The 20,212-nt window shown below is 41.9% G+C and overlaps 1 protein-coding gene and 1 long non-coding RNA gene across 2 annotated transcripts; one reads left to right on the top strand and one right to left on the bottom strand.

The window, feature by feature from the left end:
- Positions 1–768: 768 nt before the first annotated feature.
- Positions 769–2,647, bottom strand: LOC138407719 (uncharacterized). The gene is made up of 2 exons (XR_011241046.1): positions 2,082–2,647; positions 769–1,165 (listed from the first exon to the last, which is right to left on the bottom strand). It is a non-coding gene; the product is annotated as an uncharacterized lncRNA (long non-coding RNA).
- A 178-nt stretch (positions 2,648–2,825) lies between these two features.
- foxk2b (forkhead box K2b) lies at positions 2,826–19,048 on the top strand. The gene is made up of 9 exons (XM_020094608.2): positions 2,826–3,321; positions 8,539–8,733; positions 10,864–11,017; positions 12,790–12,936; positions 13,104–13,297; positions 13,814–14,013; positions 15,414–15,659; positions 16,135–16,335; positions 17,483–19,048. Exons 1-9 carry the CDS (start codon positions 3,029–3,031, stop codon positions 17,686–17,688), a joined length of 1,836 nt encoding a protein of 611 aa, XP_019950167.2. The 5' UTR covers positions 2,826–3,028; the 3' UTR covers positions 17,689–19,048.
- Positions 19,049–20,212: the final 1,164 nt, after the last annotated feature.

The raw sequence follows: 20,212 nt of genomic DNA, 5'->3' as shown, positions 1-20,212 counted from the left end.
CATGCAGCACTGAGACTGCCAGAGAATAAACACATACACTAAAGTACTGAGCTCAGTAGAAAGACAAGTGAATCTCCGAACCCTGTATGTGCAGAAGGGTTTGGCCAATTAGTAGTTTTCCCTTAGAAAAGGCTCTGGATTTGGGCTTTAGTTTGTTCACCACAACAACCAGTGAAGAGAGTGAAACTCATACTCCCACATGTCTGATTCTTCCAACCGTAATCAGCACTTAAGGCAGCATTAGCCCCCTCAGACATGGAGAGTGTCGTTAATGTGTCCATTTGGTTCCTGCCCCAGAGGACAGGGAGGAAATCGAGGAGAGGCGTAATGCGGCTCACCTCCCTGCAAAGAGATGGAAACCCTGCTGCTCTGAGCCTCCTCCACTCCCATGGGACACCGCCCTCCATCCCTGTTATACTGAAATCCACAAGTTGTCTTGATGGTATATGTCATTATGATCTTTAATCACAGCTTATCTGATGATTTATTTTGGCAGATCCATCCTGACTTGCTCTAATCAAATAAAACTTAAAGCTTCGGAAAGCACCCTCTTCTGTGGGCTATAGTGCAACGTACTAGGATTGTAAATCCCAGTCATGTGGTTTGGAAGAGCTTCGACTAATAGTTGATTGCCATTAACTGTGCCACAGCGGTCGCTGCTCTTCCTGGAACAAATGGACTCGACTGTCATCAGTGGAAAAACAAGAGGTTGCCACAAGACAAACACACAGAAAGTATGATACGCTATGGAGATAAACCTTTAAAATATTTTCAGTATAAAGGCTTTTAATGTTTCAGATCCAGGCTTTATTAAATGTACTATCAGCTGAGATCTGTAGAATAAAAAATACTACCAAAGCACTTACTTAAAACAATCAAATGTGTATGAATGTATTATTAAACATTGGGCCTATCATAGCAACTCGTGTAATTAATAAGTCTATAAATGCCGGTGTACTTTGGCTGTGGGTGTGTAAGTGTGTGTTTTGGCAGGCGATGGAGTGATGCTGCTGTCTGTTCAGGCTAAAAGCTTGAAATGGCTGGCGAGTTCATGATGTCATCTATGGAGGTTTGTGACGGTGCATGTCTCCCTCCAGTGGTTGAGATGAAGCTGGAGGTTGATGCAGGTGGATTTAAAAAGTCATTCAACTCTTCAGTTCAACAGCTAGTGGAAAAAATAAGACCATAACAACAGTTTATTCATCCCCAAAAAAATCTAACTGCAGAGGACCGTATTTTTTTTTACAAGATCTCAGCAGACCTATCTTCAAGGCCTCAACGCACCTCCATTAAAAGTCATATTCTTGTTTATTCAGTGCAAATCCATCAAATCTTCATTTAAACACATCAACCAGACTACATCTAACTACCAATGCAAGGAAGCTACGATAACAGATGGTTTTTTTTGTTGTTATAGATTATTAATGCAGTACAGAAATTGTTTTTTTTATGCCCACATGACGAGAAGACTAACTATAATCAGATGTTGGCATCAGATGTATATAACAAATAAACATCAACAATCAGGAAAAGAACGAGAAATTAGAATGGAGTCAATCATTTGAATATTGTCAGTGCTATAGTCGCAGCATCATCATCAACACAGCGTCACAAACAACATGAATGAATGTCCAGATAAGTGGCAAAGCCTGTCACTAACTGTTTTGCATATTATGATCATTTCCCCCAAATGGAGCATGCATCATTACTTCTGCAATAAATCTTTAGGCCAGCAGCCAATAATTGTTGAAAGAAATTAGGATTATTCTGCCACGTATTTTTCTCAATTTATTGATCAGTACTACATAATGCAATATAAGCACCATTATAATAATAATCATAGCAGGTGATTTAAGATCTATAGAGATTTCACAACCTCAGGGCTACAAGAACTGTTATTTTCTTCTTGTATTGACATAATCTCATTATTATTTCCACAAAGTAGAGACACTGACACACATGAGAAAAACCCATATTATTTGGGTATCTTGAATGTATCTTGATGGACTTTTATATCAAACTTAAACCTTAACTTATCGTCTTATAAGTTTAAAAACAATGATTCCACATCCAGTTATAACCTGTTTAATACTCATCGTCTTGGTCTGAAGCCTTATCTTCCGTTAGTTGTTACGCACGCGCACTGCCCTCAGACAGTGTTTACAAACAAGTGGCCTACAGATGGCGGGGTCGCTCAGTCTGACGATAACAACAAGGCCAAAGCACGGCACGGCACGGCACGGGAGCACGAACCTGCAGCCTCCCCTGAGTAACATGGAGTGTTTAGGTGTGTGTGTCAGGGCAACGTGGTTTGTTTGTGTTGATTAAAGATCAGTGATGATGATAACTTGAACCATTACAAACCAACGAGGTGCTGCAGAGGGGGCCGCGTGGACAGCCCGGCGTGGATTCTGTAGTGGATCAGGCGGAGCACCGTGGCTCTGAGCTCCTGAGACGCCGAGACTGACGGGAGCGGAAATCCCGCGAGCTGCCTCAATGCACGCGGTCGACTCTCGTTTTGGATTCGCGATCAGTCGGTGATGCCGACGCTCGGCCGCGGATTATCGATCATATCTGACAGCGGCGATTATTGTGATCGATTGCACGTGTAAGTCACTTGATCCGCTTCCCGGTGCAACTCCCGCGCCACTTCTTCCGCCTCGCCCGGCAGCGTATGCGCGTATTGCTGCGCACCAACCGACCTTGAATCTGTCCTCACGCGGATTCGGACATCTGATTGGTCGCGGCGTCTGAGCCGCAGACGCTTCCTTCGCTCTCATTGGCGGAGAGCGCTGTCAGTCGGGAGATCTCCGCCCGCTGCTCCCTTCGGTTGGATCGCTCCGCTACTCTTTCTCTCGGCGGTGGGTCGGAGCCGCGGTCCCTGGCCTCGCATGTTCCCCTCCAAACTCCCGGTTTCAATTCGATGCCCCTCCTGTAGCTTCGCTCCATCTACACGCCTCTGAAGGGCCGCAGTCCCCCGGTGTCTTATTTATCCCACCATTTGTTTTTTAGGGATTTGAAGCCGAACATGGCCGTTGTGAGCGGATCGTCTGGGCCGGTTGCCCGGCTCGAGGGCCGTGAATTCGAATACATGATGAAAAAGCGCTCGGTGACCATCGGCCGCAACTCGTCTCAGGGCTCCGTGGACGTGAGCATGGGCCACTCCAGCTTCATCTCCCGCCGGCACCTGGAGATATTCACCGCCAGCGACGACGGCACCGGCGGCGGGGATTTTTACCTGAGGTGTCTCGGTAAAAACGGGGTGTTTGTAGACGGAGTGTTCCTCAGACGGGGCGCCCCTCCTCTGCAGCTTCCACGAATGTAAGTCCCCCCTCCATCCTCGGTGAACATGTGGATGCGGCGCTAGTAGCCAGGCAGCTAAAGTGAACAGTCAACAACATTGACTTTGCGCTGGCTAGCAGGGTCGAGAGGACCACGTGTTTTAGCATGTTAGCAAGAACCCCGCATCCTGTTCGCAAAGCCATTTTCTTTGTTGACATTCCTGTTAGCAACAGTGTTAATTAGCCGCCTGCCTTCATTCCACATCCCCCCCTCCTGTGGTCTACTCAGGGTTAGCCGCATTCCACGGTGTCTGTATCGGGGCCAGTTAGCAAGAATAGCTAGCTCACAACCACGGGGGAGACGGTGTGTTTTTATTCTTCAGCCACATGGACACTGTGGAGTCAGACATGTTTTTTTTTTGTCGCGGTGCTGTAAACATTCACCCTTGAGGCAGTGCAAACATGAGAGCTAGCCGTTAGCTGTAGCATCTAAGGAGTTGTGAATGGAGCTCCCCACGACCCCTAAACGTAAACAAACCCGGCCCGTCCCCGCCCTGCCGGCTCACAACAGCAGAGCCTGCGGGACCTTTGGCCTCGTCTTGAAAACAGCCGAAGTCATGCTAGCCAGCTCATTGAATCAATCACCTCTTTACAGTGAACATCGAACAACAACATGAGCCCGCAGGTTCATTTCAGAATTAATTTTAGACTCATCTGTGAAGGAGTTTCTGAGCCATGTTCTGCAGGTCTTAACCTGCACCAGACAGTGTGCTGCTTTCTAAACAAAAAGGAATCTACCCTGATACTGCCACACTATACTGTACCTAATTATACTGCACTGTACTATGCAGAGTTGTCACACGTGGTACTTGTATTGCAGTATGTGCTGCTTTGAAGTAGGCCATGTTTGAGTGGCTGCTTGAGATAAAGTTACGGATGAAAATAAATGAAGTAAATATAAAGAGTGGAGTCTTCCACGAATGAAGTATTACTGGAATTATAATGTCGTCATCACAGGGTCTTGGAAACTATGAGGGACCTTTATCAGGATTATTTGGGGCGATTTTATAGATAAAATGATTAGGACAATCAAAATAATTCAATTGAAATAAGTTAGTTGCACCCATATGATTGTAATCCGTTCTCTGCTTGCATCTTTTTATTTATTCCCCACAAAACGTGCTATTTGATGGCATCCCCATAGGCTCTTCTGACTATTAGAGTAGTCAATCAATACTACTTCTAGTTTCACCTGTGCACCAGACACCAGAAATGCATCTCATTTGACAATTTAGTAGATTTTAGGATTTTCATCTTGAAGTGTCTAATGAACTAAACCAAAACAGGGAACGTGTAATGTAACACATAAACAAGTGAACGTTACGCTGTCAATTTCGAATTGTCACGTAATTCCAACAGTGTCAGAGTCAAACCTACAAACAAAAACAGGTGAAAGAGAGAGAAAACAGCTTGTTTTCATTTTGACCAGGGACCTTTATTTGGGTTTTTGGCACAAAGAAAGTGGTTGAGGTGATTCTCTAAAGTGGCCTGTAATGTGGACAGTCTCAGCCAACACCAGCCACATTCCCCCCTCCTGCTCTCTGCTATTGTGCAATCCCTAAATGTGAAACCACTTTTTTTTTACTGCAAAACAAAAAGGCTGGTTTTTACTTGATGGATTTCTCAATTGGCTTTTTGCAAAAAATATGTAAATTCTGCAGTTGTTAGTTTGATAGTTGAATCAATCTCTGAGCTGCTCTTCAGTCATGTTATAACACATTGTGCGTCAATCAATGCATTTCATTATATACGCACCGCTCAGAACAAGGATGGAGCAGCACAGGTTTCAGGTCCTCTTATTGATCTGGCCGACTGCCTATAAAGAGCTTTTAATCAGCATTATTTCAAGCGCTGCTATGAGTACGACACTTCCTCCTAGCATGGGCTCACACGCTGTACTGTAACCCTTGAGCTGGTGAAGTTTCTTTAAATGACCCTCACTGTGATGATGAAGATGGGTGCAGCTAAAGAAGCACATTGGTGGCATGAGAGAACTCGCAGAGCTGTGGCCCAGGGGACAGGTCGGTTGTATTCCAGGGATTCTTCTTTGGTGATGTAAACAAAGAAGAACACCTCCCTCTCTTTCTTCCCTGTTCCCACACCCATAAATTCTCTCCGAGCTGGTCCTCTTCCTGTCTTGCTGTCTTCTTGTGTTTACATTCTTTTTTGTTGTTTTTTGCAATGTGTGTGGGAGGAGAGGATCAAGTGAAAGTTTTCAGACTAGACCAGACTGGACTGTTGCCGTTATAACAGCAGTGTAGCAACCGTGTTTGTGGTATTTAGCCCTCATTATTCATACGAGAAGAATAAATTGGGTTAATGAAGGGCTTTGTATGAATGCGTGCACAGTGGGGGGTGTTGAACAAACACAACTTTCCTGAGTTTCACACAGACAACTAAAAACTTACAATGATGAATTAAGTTTTGCATATAGTGTTAATACGCTCAGTGGATGGTGAAGCAGGGCATTTAACAGGTTGTAGAGCTCAAATACTTATTTTCATGACATGCTATCGAATGTACATCAGGAAGCTATATTTTTATTCAAAGCTCTGTTACACAGATCTATCAAGCAGTGTGACTAATTTAAATTCTGCAATTAACAATCTGCTCATTGTTTTCCTGATTTAATCAAGTAAGTATAAGTATCAATTAAGTAAGTATAAATTGTTAAACTGTCAGACACCGCCAACCGTTTGAGTCATTTCAAAACAAGACAACAATTTGAATTTCAAATTGATCATTTTCTCAAAATCTAGTAATAAGTTTACATGTTCCGTCGACCAAGATGTTAACTGTTGTTCTCACCTGAAGCTCTCATGAGCCTTAGATACTTAAGATTTTAATATGATAAGCCACTTTTCATACAGAAACAAGTAAACAACACATTAGATAATCTATGTGTCGTTGTATTGGAATATGAATTGCAACTATTAGTGACGTCTATAGCGAGCATTTGAAGAGAAAGCCTCACTGTACGATCAGAAGAAATGCAGCAGATTTTGATAAGTGGAAACAGTTTTGCAATTTTTTGCTTGAAAATGTCTTTAACAATGAATTGATTACCAGTATAGTATAAATGTATAATATAAAATACTAAGCCACACACTCTCTAACCTAAACAATGCTCAGCCAACATTAAAACATGCTGCCCATGTAATATACTCTCACATTATGATATTTCTGAAGCTTAATGTTCCCATGTTAGAGTTTTTTTTACAAATGTTTAACAGGCTTTTAGAGTTTGGGTCGATGTTACATTCTTGGAAGCAGAATGAAGCACAGGAATAAACACAAAGGAGCAGTGTTGCTTTTGATATTTTATTATTTTTTGCTATATTAAGATATCAGTGTCCCCACTCTGTCACTACTACACAGTCTCTAGATATTGAGGAACGCTCTGATGTTATTTAAAGCTTGTGTATAACTTTAAAAGATCCACAGAGAAGTCTCTACCCTTCCTGAAAGGGTGCTCGGAGGGCACATGCATAATGAAAGTGTCTCCCCTCACCAGTCTGGCTCCAGGAAGTGTTTCAGTCTCCTCCTGTGAGCGCCAAAGCTAATTTGAGATGTAAGTGTTGGGGATACAGTTCTCTCAGCAGATGCCAGCTCTGTGAGAACCTGGCAAAAAAACAAAACTGCATGGTCTTACACTCTGCAACTAAATGAAAAGCAATGTGTCTGCTCTGTCCCCGGGTGTCAGACACACTGATCCCAACGCTGATTTTAAACAAGTTCCTGATGTAAGATTTCCTTGAACAGATTCCCTTAATCGCTCAGAGTCTACCACAAACCAACTATGTTTAGTTATTTTGTCGAACCTTAAATATTTGAACTAAAAGAAATCCTTAAAATGTGCTCGGACTCTGTTGGCAGCATTCTTGCATTCCTGAGTCTATTTTGTTTTTTCAGTTTAAATTCCTCTAGACACCAAATGAAAAAGTGAAAGGAGAAAAAATGGAACATCAGTGATTTTTTTATTGTCCAACAGTGAATGTCAATGGTGCAGGCCTGTTGCATTAAATTGAATGGGGATCCTGCTGGTCCAAGATACTGACGTCATCTAAAGTGTCAAATCCAAAAAATGTGAACACTTCATTGCTCAGATAGTTTGGTGTCACGTTTGTCAGTGCAACCTGGCTCACTGATTTTCTTTGTTTTGTGTTTTTAAATTCTGTTTAAGCACTGACTTAACAGACCATAGTTCAATGCAGCATCAAGGCCTTCTGCATTATTATGAAAATGGAGCATGTCCTTTTTTTTTCTGCTGTGTTCAAATCATGCAGGAAAGGCTCAATAGGAAATGGATAAAACAGTGAAATAAGTGTCACAGGTTTGAATATCACTAGTGGGTGATGAAGTAACAAAATGGCTTCAACTATTGATTTTGTATTTTTTTATTTAACCACCTACAGTTAGTTTTAGCATCATGTCTATATTTGAGCCATAAGTAAGGAATTTTGTCGGTTGAGGTTCTACTTAAATAAGACAGTAGAAAAGTACTTTATATCCACAAACCTATACACAGCCAGCAAAAAAGTCTCATATTAGCTGATAAATTGTCACTTAGTCTATATATTTTCAAAAATTACTTTTTTCTAGAGCCTATTATTACTTTACGCTGACATGAAACAGAAAAGAAAACATAAGAGACTGGAAGTGGTCAATATTCAGAAGTTTTACTCATATAACCAACTTGGCTGTAATTGTTAATTCTCTGTTGACTTATATGAACCGATATATCAATCAGCACTAATAGCTCCAGAGAAGAATCACACATTTCCCCTGAGGTATATTTTCCTTTTGACATTGTGCCTTATATTTAACTCGCAACAGCAACAACTGTCTAATTCAGGCCTGTCCTCCTGAGGCAGCCACTCCCTTTGAAAACAAGTGCATATCAGCAGTGGTTCCAGTCTAAACTCTAATTCTCTGCAGTGTATTAATGCTTCATCAAGTCATTGCATCAGTATCCAAATTTAATTAACTCACACATTGTCTCAGGCAGAGAATAGGCAAACAGTTCTTCCCCAGCCGAGCTTAATGTTATCAAGTTCTCACAGATTAAATTTGCCTTAATTTGAAATGCTGTTCACGTTCATCTGCAATTGTATTTTTAAAATAGTCTCTGCGTGCCACAGCTCACTGGGTTCTTACGTTTTTTTTAAATCCTGTCTTGTTTTTATTTTTTTTGCAGGTGCACTTTCAGATTTCCCAGCACAAACATCAAGATCATGTTCACAGCTCTGTCCAGTGGGAAGAAGGTGAAGCGTGAGGCTCCAGAGTCCCCAGTGAAACCAGTGCAGCCGCAGATCTCCCCCCTGACTATCAACATTCCAGACAACATCACTCACATAAAGAGCCCCCTGCCGTCGCCGACTGGCACCATTAGGTACTTGCTGCTGGATATGATGCATTCACTGACCTACAGTTGGTGCTGCTCACCTGCCGCTGCGATTATTTCACATTGTGAAGGGAAAACCATCTTTCAGACGAGGGCTGACCATTTAGCAAAGACTGTGTTTAAAGATGGTCGACATGCCGTTTCTCCTAAAGTGAAGCCACATAATCTCGAAGGCCATCTGGTGGCTGGCTGCTGAATAGGTCATAAACATCGGCTCCTCCATGTTAGCAGATGTTAAAGGAACCACACTAAAATTCACATTGAATGTTTTTTTCCAGAAGATGGTAGATTGTTATCACTCTGATGTCCAGTGTTCATCTCACTGATAAGTTTGGTTTTAATTAGTCTTTCGCTGACCTAAAAAATGGGTGAAACGCCACGATGGACAGCTGAGTCTTACTTCCTGATTGGTTCAATGTGGGAATTGGTGGGAACATGATCCCACAGCTCCACATCACAATCTTTACTGTCTCTGGCTCTAAATATCCAGGATAATTTGACTTTATTTTGGGATAGTGTGAGGAAGTGGAGGCGCGTCAACACTCTTTATTTAGTCTATGGTCGTTTGAGCATGTTGTCAGGACTGCCTCACTTTGCTTTCACACTTCAATCACTAATTCCCATACTCAGACTCCAAATGATGTCAAGAGTGACAGATGGCAGCGTCTGCATACAGGACCATTTGGCCTCATTTTTGAGGACATTGAAACACAGCGTCCATCTTTATTTAGTCTTTGATCAACCACCGCAATTATTCATTACATTTCCCTATTAATTTACTATGATCAATCCATACATTTGATCACATTGGAGGTAGATTAAGTTTATATTCAAAGACAGTTCGTCTTACTTTGCAATTAAATTCAAAAGAGCTGTTACTTTTACCTTTCACAGGGAACATAAACTTTTAAACCTATCGTCTCACCTCCTAATAATGCTTTAGTTTAGCCTGGTCTAAGTTTAGCTCTTCCTTCTGTCAGTGCCATAAGCCTCCAGTTTTCCAATCCCAGTTCAGTGTATGGTGCTGAGAGAAGTCCCTCCCACACCTCCACTGGGTGACCTTGAGTTGTCAGCTGACCTTGCCATGGGCCTGGCCCTATGTGTTGATCAGCTTAGGCTTAGGTCACTGACTGCAGGGCTCAGAGAAGGACACTGCTATCAGAGTCCTCGATCCTCTCAGCCCGATACAAACCAACCAGGTTTCTTCTTTCATACACGTCTCCCTTGTTTGTTTAATGATAAAATGTGTTTCCTGTTTACTAACAAACAATTGAGGTAATGAAAAGGGACAGCAGCTGTCGTACATGTGAGAACCCTGAGCTGCTGCCCCTCACTGTTTGTTTGGTTTGACAACACCTCCCAAGTCCCCTGAGGACCAACACACACATTTCACGTAAAGCACAATTTGGCATATTTAAATATCCCCTGGTTAATAAACCTTTTAACGGGATAATCACACTTGATTAAAGTTTGAATGCGTAGTTGCTTTGGACCTGATTGTTGCTTCTGAAGTGACTGCAGTACTTTCAGTCTATCTGGGAGGTGATTTGCATAGATGTCGGCCAAAAGCGAATCACTGCAGCACAGACTGCGGATGAGCCGAGCCAGGAAACGTAAACCATGCTCCTCGTGGGGAACAGCCAGGCTCGTTATAGTTTAGCAGCGTCATGTAGAGTGTTTTATCAGAGAGCTTTTATTGTGGTTTATTGGATAAACAATTATATTTAGATGGAATAGATGCCTTAAGTGACATATAAGTGAAAATAAATGGGTTTTATAGTGAGAAAAGTCAAATGGTACAGATTGTTCCAAAGCTTTCATGTGGAGATGACACACATATCTCTACTAAATCTCCAACTGTGTTGTACTTCATTTAGAATTAAATCTAGCAAGTGTTACATTTGCATATAGATACCGAGATTATTCATATAGCCCATGATGTTGCAGAGATTTCCTCTTTTCATTTTGGGCATGTCATTTTTGATCGGGGCATGTGAAAAGGGCAGGAGGTTACGCAGATTATCCAAACCTGTTGTTGGTTGCTAATTACTCATCTGAGTTTAAATTAGATCTACAGTCAGTGTCCTGGCAGCTCACAGTCATGTTGTCTCTCTGCAGTGCTGCTAACTCGTGCCCCTCCAGCCCGCGGGGCGCAGGCTCTTCAGGCTACAGGATGGGCGGTCGTATGGTCAGCTCTGCAGAGCTGCAGCTTATAAACGACAACTCCCAGCCTGAGAACGACAAAGATGCCTCCGGAGGGGACAGTCCCAAGGTGAGACTTATACCAATCACTAATTCCTCCAGTTGCATTTAACATGTCAATCAATCAGTAAAACTTTATCTGTATTGCCCTTATTCACGAATCACTTTTTGCCTCAAAGGGCTTAACTAGGTGAGACATCCTCTGCCCTTATTTCACTGTCGAGCCTGATTTCAGTTCAGCTCGTTGTTGTCACACTCCCACAGCGCTGTGTACTTTTTCAGAAAGTACATCACACTCACTCTGGGTTTAAACATGTTCTTAAATATAATAATTTATAGATTTTCACAACATTTCAGGTGCAGTAGTACAGTCTTTTGCTCACATGGATTATTACACACATCATTTTTACACTCTGGAGTAAGAAATGCAGAGTTCCTCCAATGGTTCCTGCTTCCTGCTGTTCAAACACTGTTATGTTTCCGGTTACTTGTAATGGAGAGCATGTTATTTTCACCTATTCCACAATTTACTGTAATATTCTGGCAATACCGATCATACGTTATAGGGCTGGGCGATATGACTCCAAATCAATACCATGATTATTTCTAACTTTTACCTCAATTACGATTATGAATGGTTGTTTTATCCTCCCCACTGACACACACCAGATTGTGATTACAACAGTAAGTCTATGGCAGTGATCTGTGCTCCCCACACTGATCAATGCTCGTTCATTCATTCAGTTTAGGCTTGTGTGCTGCACCTAAAGCTTGAAGGGACAAACTCTGATTATAGCCTTTACTGTATCAACGTGGCACCGCCCTGCCCCCCCTGGCAGCGCCACTGCACTGAGGCGCATAACTCCGCAGGTCAACAAATGATTCTGCTCCTCTGATGTTTTTAATCATCACACTTAGAACTGATCTTTAAAAAATCTGATGAATTCATATTATGTTCCTGGGTAAACAGGGCAGCGCTTCTTCTGCGATAATGAAGTTAAAACACAACGTCATAATCTACGGGAAGAACGTCTTGTGTGTGTGTGTTTCTGTCTGTCTGCTCGTCTATGTCACTATTCACACATTTATTTGGTTATAATTCGATGACGTCGTGAATCCCGATCGTTCCGGGGACTTAAACCCTGATGTCCTGGCTGTGTGCATCATGCTACTGCTATGTGTTTAAATCCTTGTCTCTCAAACTCGAGCGAATTACACAAACACAAAGTAAACTTCAAATACTGCACGTGTCCTAACTTCTGATTAGTTGTATATTGTAAATGTGTAAAGTGAGCTCTGGTCAGCAGGAGCCAGCTGCTGCAAAATGAACGTAGAGGACACATGAGGGTTCGTAAATGTGTGCATAGGACAAAGTATTAACCGACATGAGCAAGATTAAAGCAGTTTTTATTTATTTTATGTCTGACCTACTTATTTCAAAGGTTGCGTTAGTGCAGAATCTGCAGATATATTGATATCTGCATTATTTGTTTGCCAGAATATAAAAATAAATCAGAAATGCCAATACTATGTTTGAAATAGTTCCTCATCATCCACAAGTTCATTTTTCAAGTGTGTAAAAATGTCTCATTCAGTGCTAAATAATATAACAATATATAGAAATAATTGATTCTTATCTTATAATTGATTCTTATCCCTTATGTTGGGATGAAACTAACAAAAGATTGATCAGGAGGAATCTCTCACCTTTTGTTGCAGCCATTATTTTCTTTCCTTTGGCATTTTTTAATCTTTTATCGTTGGACATCTTGACATTTTGATTCCCATAGAAACTTGTGGCAGCGTAACTGAAGAAATGTGTAATTCTCCTCTGCTCCACAGGATGACTCCAAACCTCCGTACTCCTATGCACAGCTGATAGTCCAGGCCATTACACTGGCTCAGGACAAGCAGCTCACACTAAACGGAATCTACAATCACATCACAAAGAACTATCCTTACTACAGGACTGCAGACAAGGGCTGGCAGGTGAGTTTCAGCCTCACGTTCGTCCAATGAAGCAGCACTTTGTCGGCACGATGATTTCATGAATTAACACAGAAGAACCTCTGTGCTCAAACCTCAGAGTAAGAGTCACAAACTTTATCTATTTTGACTGTAACGTACTCACCGCTTGCACCTCTTCTCCGTCGCAGAACTCGATTCGTCACAATCTTTCCTTGAACCGTTATTTCATCAAAGTGGCGCGGTCGCAGGAGGAACCTGGCAAAGGCTCGTTCTGGAGGATAGACCCGTCCTCAGAGGGCAAGCTGATAGAGCAGGCCTTCAGGAAACGAAGGCCCCGGGGTGTCCCCTGCTTCAGGACCCCACACGGACCCCTCTCCTCCAGGTCTGGCTTCATCACACCACTGCACACTTTGGCTATTATTCAAAAATGGTATATCTGGAATGTAGAATGAAACCTCAGAGTAAAAGCAGTTTATGTACTGCCAGTTTACATGCAGCTACACATGAGTCATTAACACAACATGCTTACATTGTATTATCTTTGATTGATACGGAGATTTAGGGGCCATTACAAAGTTCTGATACTGATAATTCAGCCAATACATGTGATTTCTAAGATGTCGTTACCAAACTTAAATGACGAAAAATTGTAAAGATATTTTACAAGAAAAATTACTTAAAATATAAACATTAATACACATCGTTTCCTCATTGTATATACTGATAAATAAGGTTTCATCTTGACAAGCTTAAATGCAGATGCTCCCTGATGTTGTATTGTTTTATCAGAATTGGCTGCAGAGATTATTATAATTTATAAGAACATATTTTAATTAATTTGTCTGGTAGGTCAAGCTTTTTCTGACGTAAATTTTATTGGGCATCTTTCTTGTCTCAGGAGTGCACCAGCGTCTCCCAATCACTCGGGGGTGCTTTCCGCTCACTCCAGTGGAGTCCAAACCCCCGACAGCCTTTCACGAGAGGGCTCCCCGGTTCCGCTGGAGTTGGAGACCTCTGCTCCCACTCCGGTGTCCACCGCTGCAGTCCAGCCCAAACTGGCAGTCATCCAGGAAGCACGCTTTGCACAAAACACAACAGGTAGATTCAATAACTTTGTAATATGGCTGTCGATGATTGTCGTTTTCTCTCCGACACAGCTGTGTCAGAGAGAAAAGTTAAGTTAAGTTTTCACTGGAGCTGCTGGAGCTTCTGTGGAAGGTGACCCTGGCTGATGACCCATCTCTACCTCAACAACTTATGTCTTATCTTGAAATTATTGAGCACAGTCCCTCCCATTGTCTTTGGTATCTCTCTCAGAGGATGAATATTTGACTGGTTGTCATGGCTTCTTCCAAATGTTGGTTTTATGCAACAATGAATCTGTTCGGAAAAATGAAATTGAAAGTATTTACATTTCATCAGTACATTCTCTGTAACTATAAAAACAGTTGTTAAATTTTATTGCCCCTCACATTACTTGTTTGGCTGTTTTATTGCATCTAGTAAAAACTGTTCCCAGTCTTAACAGTTTTACTCAAGAAGAACTAACATTGAAAATGTCAAACATGACAATTACTTGAACGAATGTAAATACAGACTCTGTAGATATATTTGTATTTATTAATTATAACTGGTGACGTCCTGACCAAGTTTTAGTTTTTGTTCTGATCAAATACCTTGGGTTGTTGTTTTTAGGTGTCTGCCGAGTCAAATATCCCACTGACTGTTATGATGATCTAAAATAACATAAAACTTTCCTTCTTTTTGTCCCAGAAAGCCAAAGTCTTCCACATCATCACATCATACGCCCATTATGACGAAATGTGTTTATATCTCTAACACATTTTTCACATAGTTCAAGTAACTTGTGGATTGTTAAAGGTCCAGTGTGTAAGATTTAGGTGAAAGGGAACTATTGGCAGAAATTTAATGTAGAATAATCCTCATGATGTTTTCACTAGTTTTTTTCATCTAAATTGTATGAATTGTAGTTTTCTTTACCCCAGAAAAGACCCTTTATATTTAGATACTTTATATTTACATAGAGGGGACCCTCTCTATGGAGGCCGCCATGTTTTTTACATTAGTCCAGACTGGACAAGCTAAACACCTTTTGAGTTTTATGACAACTGAAGCTACCAGAGGTTCTTTTTCATGTTTGGAAGGAGAGGGTGAGGTGAGGGGTGTTCAGCTGCAACATGCAACTTCAACACTAGATATCACAAAAGTCTACATACTGTACCTTTAAGAAATATTAAGTTCATGTTGGTGTATTTAAAAGTCAGAGCAATATGTTATGCTATGTGTTAAGTTAGTACAATTTGATAAAAAAAAAAAGATTTTAATTGTTATGAAGCATTTGGAAATTCTTCAGGAAATCACAGTAAAAATGCCAATGCAGACTCTGAAGGAACAACTGCAGAGCTCAAACAGCCTTTGTATCTGACACACTGAAACAAAACGAAGGGTTCATCTCACACCGTGCTCTCCTGTTCCAGGCTCGCCTGTCAACAACCAGCCGGTACTCATAGCAGTCCAGCGCCAGTTACCTCAAACCATCAAGCCAGTGACCTACACCATGGCCTCCCCAGTGAGCACCAGCACCTCCCAGCCTGCGGTCCAGACTGTCCACGTCCTACAGCAGATCCCGGCAGGGGCCCTGAACTCTGCCGCCGTCATCACCCAGCCAGCCACCATCATCAAGAGTGAGACGCAGGAGAACGGAGAGCACACAGAGGTCAAAGGTGAGTCACGGAAAAGCATTTTGTTACTTACTGCATCGCTACTTATCTTGAATTTGGTGTCTTTTGATGTCGTGAAGAAATAACTAACATATACATTTTCTTAATTTGACAAAAACAATTCTCGAATTGTGACATTGGCCACCTCACAATATGTTACTATATGCACATTATTCTCTACACATGACATCTAATGCATGTGTGTGTTATGTCATGTGTTAAGCTAATGCCTTTCAATCCAACTGGTTTATGAACATTTGGAAATGCAAGTTTAATGAGTCGTGGCTTGAGAATAATGAGCTCTCGTGGTGGTTAAAGCCTGAAAGTGCTGACAGAGCAAACACTGCTGTGTGTCGAAACTTTGTACAGTGGGGATCAAGGTCAGACTCCCTGTTGTTAACCAGATAGTTAAGTCCAGCTTCGATCGTCACTTCTGTAATTGATCACTGAACCATTCAAATGTTTTTTGTCTTCTCAGTCAAAGTGGAGACTGTTCCAACCATCACCTCTATAGGCGGCTCCAGTCGCATCATCCAGAGCTCCCAGTCAGCCACAGCCCTGCAGACTGTTACCATAGTGCAGCAGGCCCCCATGGGTCATCACCAGCTGCCCATTAAGGCCATCACACAAAACGGCACCCACAGCATCACCACTGCCATCCAGGGACCCACCAGCTCAGGTGAGACACGGGCCGCATGAAACACTTGGGTCTGTTGCTGTTGTTTTCAAATGTGCCTCCTATAGAAGCTCACAGAGAAAGTGAAGTTCAGATTGCTTTAATATTTTTTGGATCGAATTTGAAGTGAGACGGAGCAATAGAGGAACAGAGTGGAAGGATACAGTGTGGGCAGGATAGGCAGTGTGGCTGTTATTATATATATTATACTGCATTTAAATATCAACATCTTACAAGTATGCATTACATTAAGAAGTATTATGTTTACTAAACGTCTAACTGCATTTTAAAGTACAACTTCTAATCATAACAAGTTTATTTCATGATACAATTTGGATTCATCCATGAATAACAATAATAAGGATTTATTATTATTATTATTTCCTTAAATAATCAGTTAATCGCCGTGCTTGGTAACTCTCACAAAGGTTATGTCTGGAGATTCGTTCTGTCTAAAATGCAAAGACATTAAATGTATAATTGTCAGTTTTCACATTTGAGAAGCTGGAATCAGATTTGTTTGAGGATTTTATCTTAAAGTAAAGGAAATGTTCATGTTTATATGAAGCCTAATGTTGTGATTAGAATCAGTTCAAAGGGCCAAACACAATAAGAAAAGCTCCAGGTTCTTATCTCCCTGGTTTTTTTCCATCTTGACATAAAGACATTTGTCCACTTCAGAAAGATGGCAGCCTACAGGTTGAGCTGCTCCTCTGCAGAATGTTTGATTATAATACGCCACAGAGACAAGATGGTGGTTAAGATGTACTCATCACTTACACACGTCATACACACCTCTGGTACACCCGACCAAAATATCTCGACCAGAATGATGCGGGTGCTTGTGACTGCAGCAAACGATTGAAAAATGGTCCCTGCTCTGGTTCATGTGGTCACTAATACATTTGATCATTTTGGTGTTAACTAACCGCACAAACTCAAGTTCACCACCAGATGTAAGAGTTGTGTTTATGTTCAACAGTAAACTCTTTCTGCCTCCGCTAAAGAAACGTCTTTATTATCCTGAACTGGCAGCAGCAGAGCCAAACCACACGTCCCACAGGCCTGCTGCTTCCAGATGTTGGTTAACCACAGTTCCAGCGGCGACACTGAACTATTCCGTCTCTCTCTTCCACTCTTTCCTGTTCAGCTCCGGCTTTGGCAAGCCCCCTCCACCTGCTGGCGGACCACGCATCCGCCTCGGCCTCCCTCCCCACCAAACGCCAGAACGGGGATCAGCTGGCCAGCGAACAGCCGGACGCCAAGCGTGTCAAAGTGGAGGAGGAGGCGGCCTCGGCTGCCGCAGCAGACTCAGACTCGTCGGCAGCTAACAACCAAGGAAGCCATCCCAACTAGTCTGCACCACCACACGCACCACACAACCCCCACCACCACCACCACCACTGTCTCCTCCTCCTTCTATAGTTTCTCCCTTTCTCGTCTCCCCTCCCCCGTCGTTTTTGTTTTGTTTCTCCTGCTTCTACCACTGACTCCAGAGGTGCCAAATGGAGAAGATTCTTTTCATTTTCAGTTTGAGTTCTGTTCTGGAGCATCAAAAAGAATATAGATATGTCCACCCCTTACAGACTGGAATGTGGGTTGAGAATAAAGTACAGAAACGGGACAAAGAACTCAAAGGTGCCCCCTGTGAGCCACTGAAACAGGAGAGTGATGAAACCAAGACCACAGGAAGCCTTAACAACAATTTACCCTTCAGAGCTGACCTTTGACTGAGCTCGGGCTGGACGCCGCCTGTCTGTCACATCTACCTCAGAGCAGATAGGAGACTCCAGCAGAGACAACACATCCCCAGTTCGTGACCAACCGAGAACGTCGAGCATTTAATGGTTAATAAATAACGGTCAACGCATTTAGGAAGGGATCAACTCGGAGCCAATATTCCTGAAACTCTGGCAGCTAGCCTCTCACAATACTGACCTTCCTTTATCGCAGCTGTACGTAGATATGCAGTATTTTGTTGTTCAAAATGTGGAGCATAGGATTTTTTTTAAATGTATTTTCACCTCTCTAGATACGTAATAATTTAATTAAAGGAAGATTAAAAAATGGTGAGGTCGGTGACATTTCGGTAACCAAGTTAGAAATCTCACTTCTTTTATTTTTCATTATTATTATGTGGACTTCATTTTTTTTCTGTTCAGTGAAACGGTGTAATAGTTTGCGTAATATTTGTTTCTTTCCCCCTCGTTCTGACATATCCATATAATACCTACATATTTTAATACTTGCACAGATAACCGATATAAGCATATGAAATCTCCATGTGTAGTTCCAGATGTTGACCTTGCATGTATCCGACGGAGAAGTTGAACAGAGGAAAAAAAAAAAGGACCTGCTTTGTCCAAACCAGACCTGCACTTGAAATGTTTGTGTTTTAATTTCCTTTCTTACTTTTCTTCTTTCTTTTTTTTTTTTGTTTCCCCCCCACCACCCTCCCTCTCCTCCTCCTCACCCTCCTAACCCTCCTCACCTGCTCCCGGCTGTGTTGACATTGTGGTGTTGGCAGACCCGACCCCAACTCCTCCAGCCCCCTTCATTTGCTCGATTATTTCACTCTGCTCTGGCGACCCGGGGAGTCTGTTTTCTGATTGTACACGTTCCAAACAAAGGTAAAATGGAAAAAAAATTGATGTTTGTTCTGCTTCAGTGGAGAAATGCTTTTTTTTTTTTTTTAAATAAATTAATTTAAAGCCCATTTCTGCATCTGTTGCTTCAATATGAGCACCATTGCTGGAGGTTGTAGTTTCTAATTTTTCCACCAGGGAGCAGTAAAGGACTGTTTTGAAGCTCAGGTGGGAAAGAAGCAGCAGGTTTACTTTAACACAAGATGGCTGCATCAAGAAAGAGTAATAGAAGAGAGTGAACAACAGTTAAATATTTCATCCATCATTTTTCACACAAATGTCGCCGTCCTGTGTTTTTTCATTTTCCCAGTGTCTTAACATGCGTCTCCAGTTTCCCTTTTAGAAAAACTCACTGATATACTATGTTTACAACAGCTCTCCTGCTACTTGTGATGAATAAACCTTTCAAGAAGCCAGTGGATGATATAAAAGGAAATGATAAAAACTAAAAAAGTGGATATGCAGTCTCCAGTGTAAGATTTATGTGTAAGGGATCTAGTTGCAGTAATTTAATACAGAATAATCCCAGTGATGTGTGTGTGAGATCATCTCAATCCTATGAATTGTTTTATTTATTCTAGAATGAGCCCTTTAAGTTTACCTGGAGCGGGTCCCCTCTATGGAGGCTGCCATGTTTTTAACAGTAGTCCAGACAGGACAAACCTTTTGAGTTGTTTTAATGACAACTGAAGCAACCGCAAGTTCTCTGTCAAAAATCTTTTAGTAAAATATTGCACAATAAAGATCTGATCTTCTATTTAAGAATGTAATAAAGCAAACATTATGAACAGAAGTTACAAAGTGCTTCACAGGGAAATAAAAGACAGATACAACAATGTCAGAAAGTGAAATTAACAATATACAAACAACAAATAGTTTTTGAATCAAGAAAAAGCTTTTAAGACAGTTATGTCTCTTAACTTTTACTCTTAAACTAGAATATTGAAAATGAGACAAAATTGATTCCCCTGAATTTCCCCCTGTCTCCTCCAGCTGCTGGAGGCCTTAGAGGCTCTGATGGTGTGGTGTGTGGGGGGGGGGAAGAACACACCCGGGGACGGTAAAACAATTTCCCAGTTTGCACCCTGCAGAGTTCCTGCATTCCTGCTTTTGTCCTGGAGGAGCTAAATAAAGTTACTGGGTGGAAGGTGGAAGGTGTTTCCTCCCTTTGGCCTCTCACAGAGATCGCTCCAACATTTACGGCACACAGCTGCAAACAGATGTGCTGAGGTGCA

The sequence above is a fragment of the Paralichthys olivaceus genome, chromosome 5 (assembly GCF_024713975.1).
Source record: "Paralichthys olivaceus isolate ysfri-2021 chromosome 5, ASM2471397v2, whole genome shotgun sequence".
Classification (NCBI taxonomy): Eukaryota; Metazoa; Chordata; class Actinopteri; order Pleuronectiformes; family Paralichthyidae; genus Paralichthys; species Paralichthys olivaceus.
Note: the sequence above shows the minus strand (reverse complement) of the source record. Positions and strands in the feature narration are given on the sequence as shown.

Bases quoted from the DNA above. Each gene is read 5' to 3' on its own strand.
- foxk2b (XM_020094608.2), top strand. From the start codon at position 3,029: ATGGCCGTTGTGAGCGGATCGTCTGGGCCGGTTGCCCGGCTCGAGGGC. The intron at 15,660-16,134 runs GTGAGTCACGGA...TTGTCTTCTCAG, and splicing joins AGAGCACACAGAGGTCAAAG to TCAAAGTGGAGACTGTTCCA. The intron at 16,336-17,482 runs GTGAGACACGGG...TTTCCTGTTCAG, and splicing joins CCAGGGACCCACCAGCTCAG to CTCCGGCTTTGGCAAGCCCC.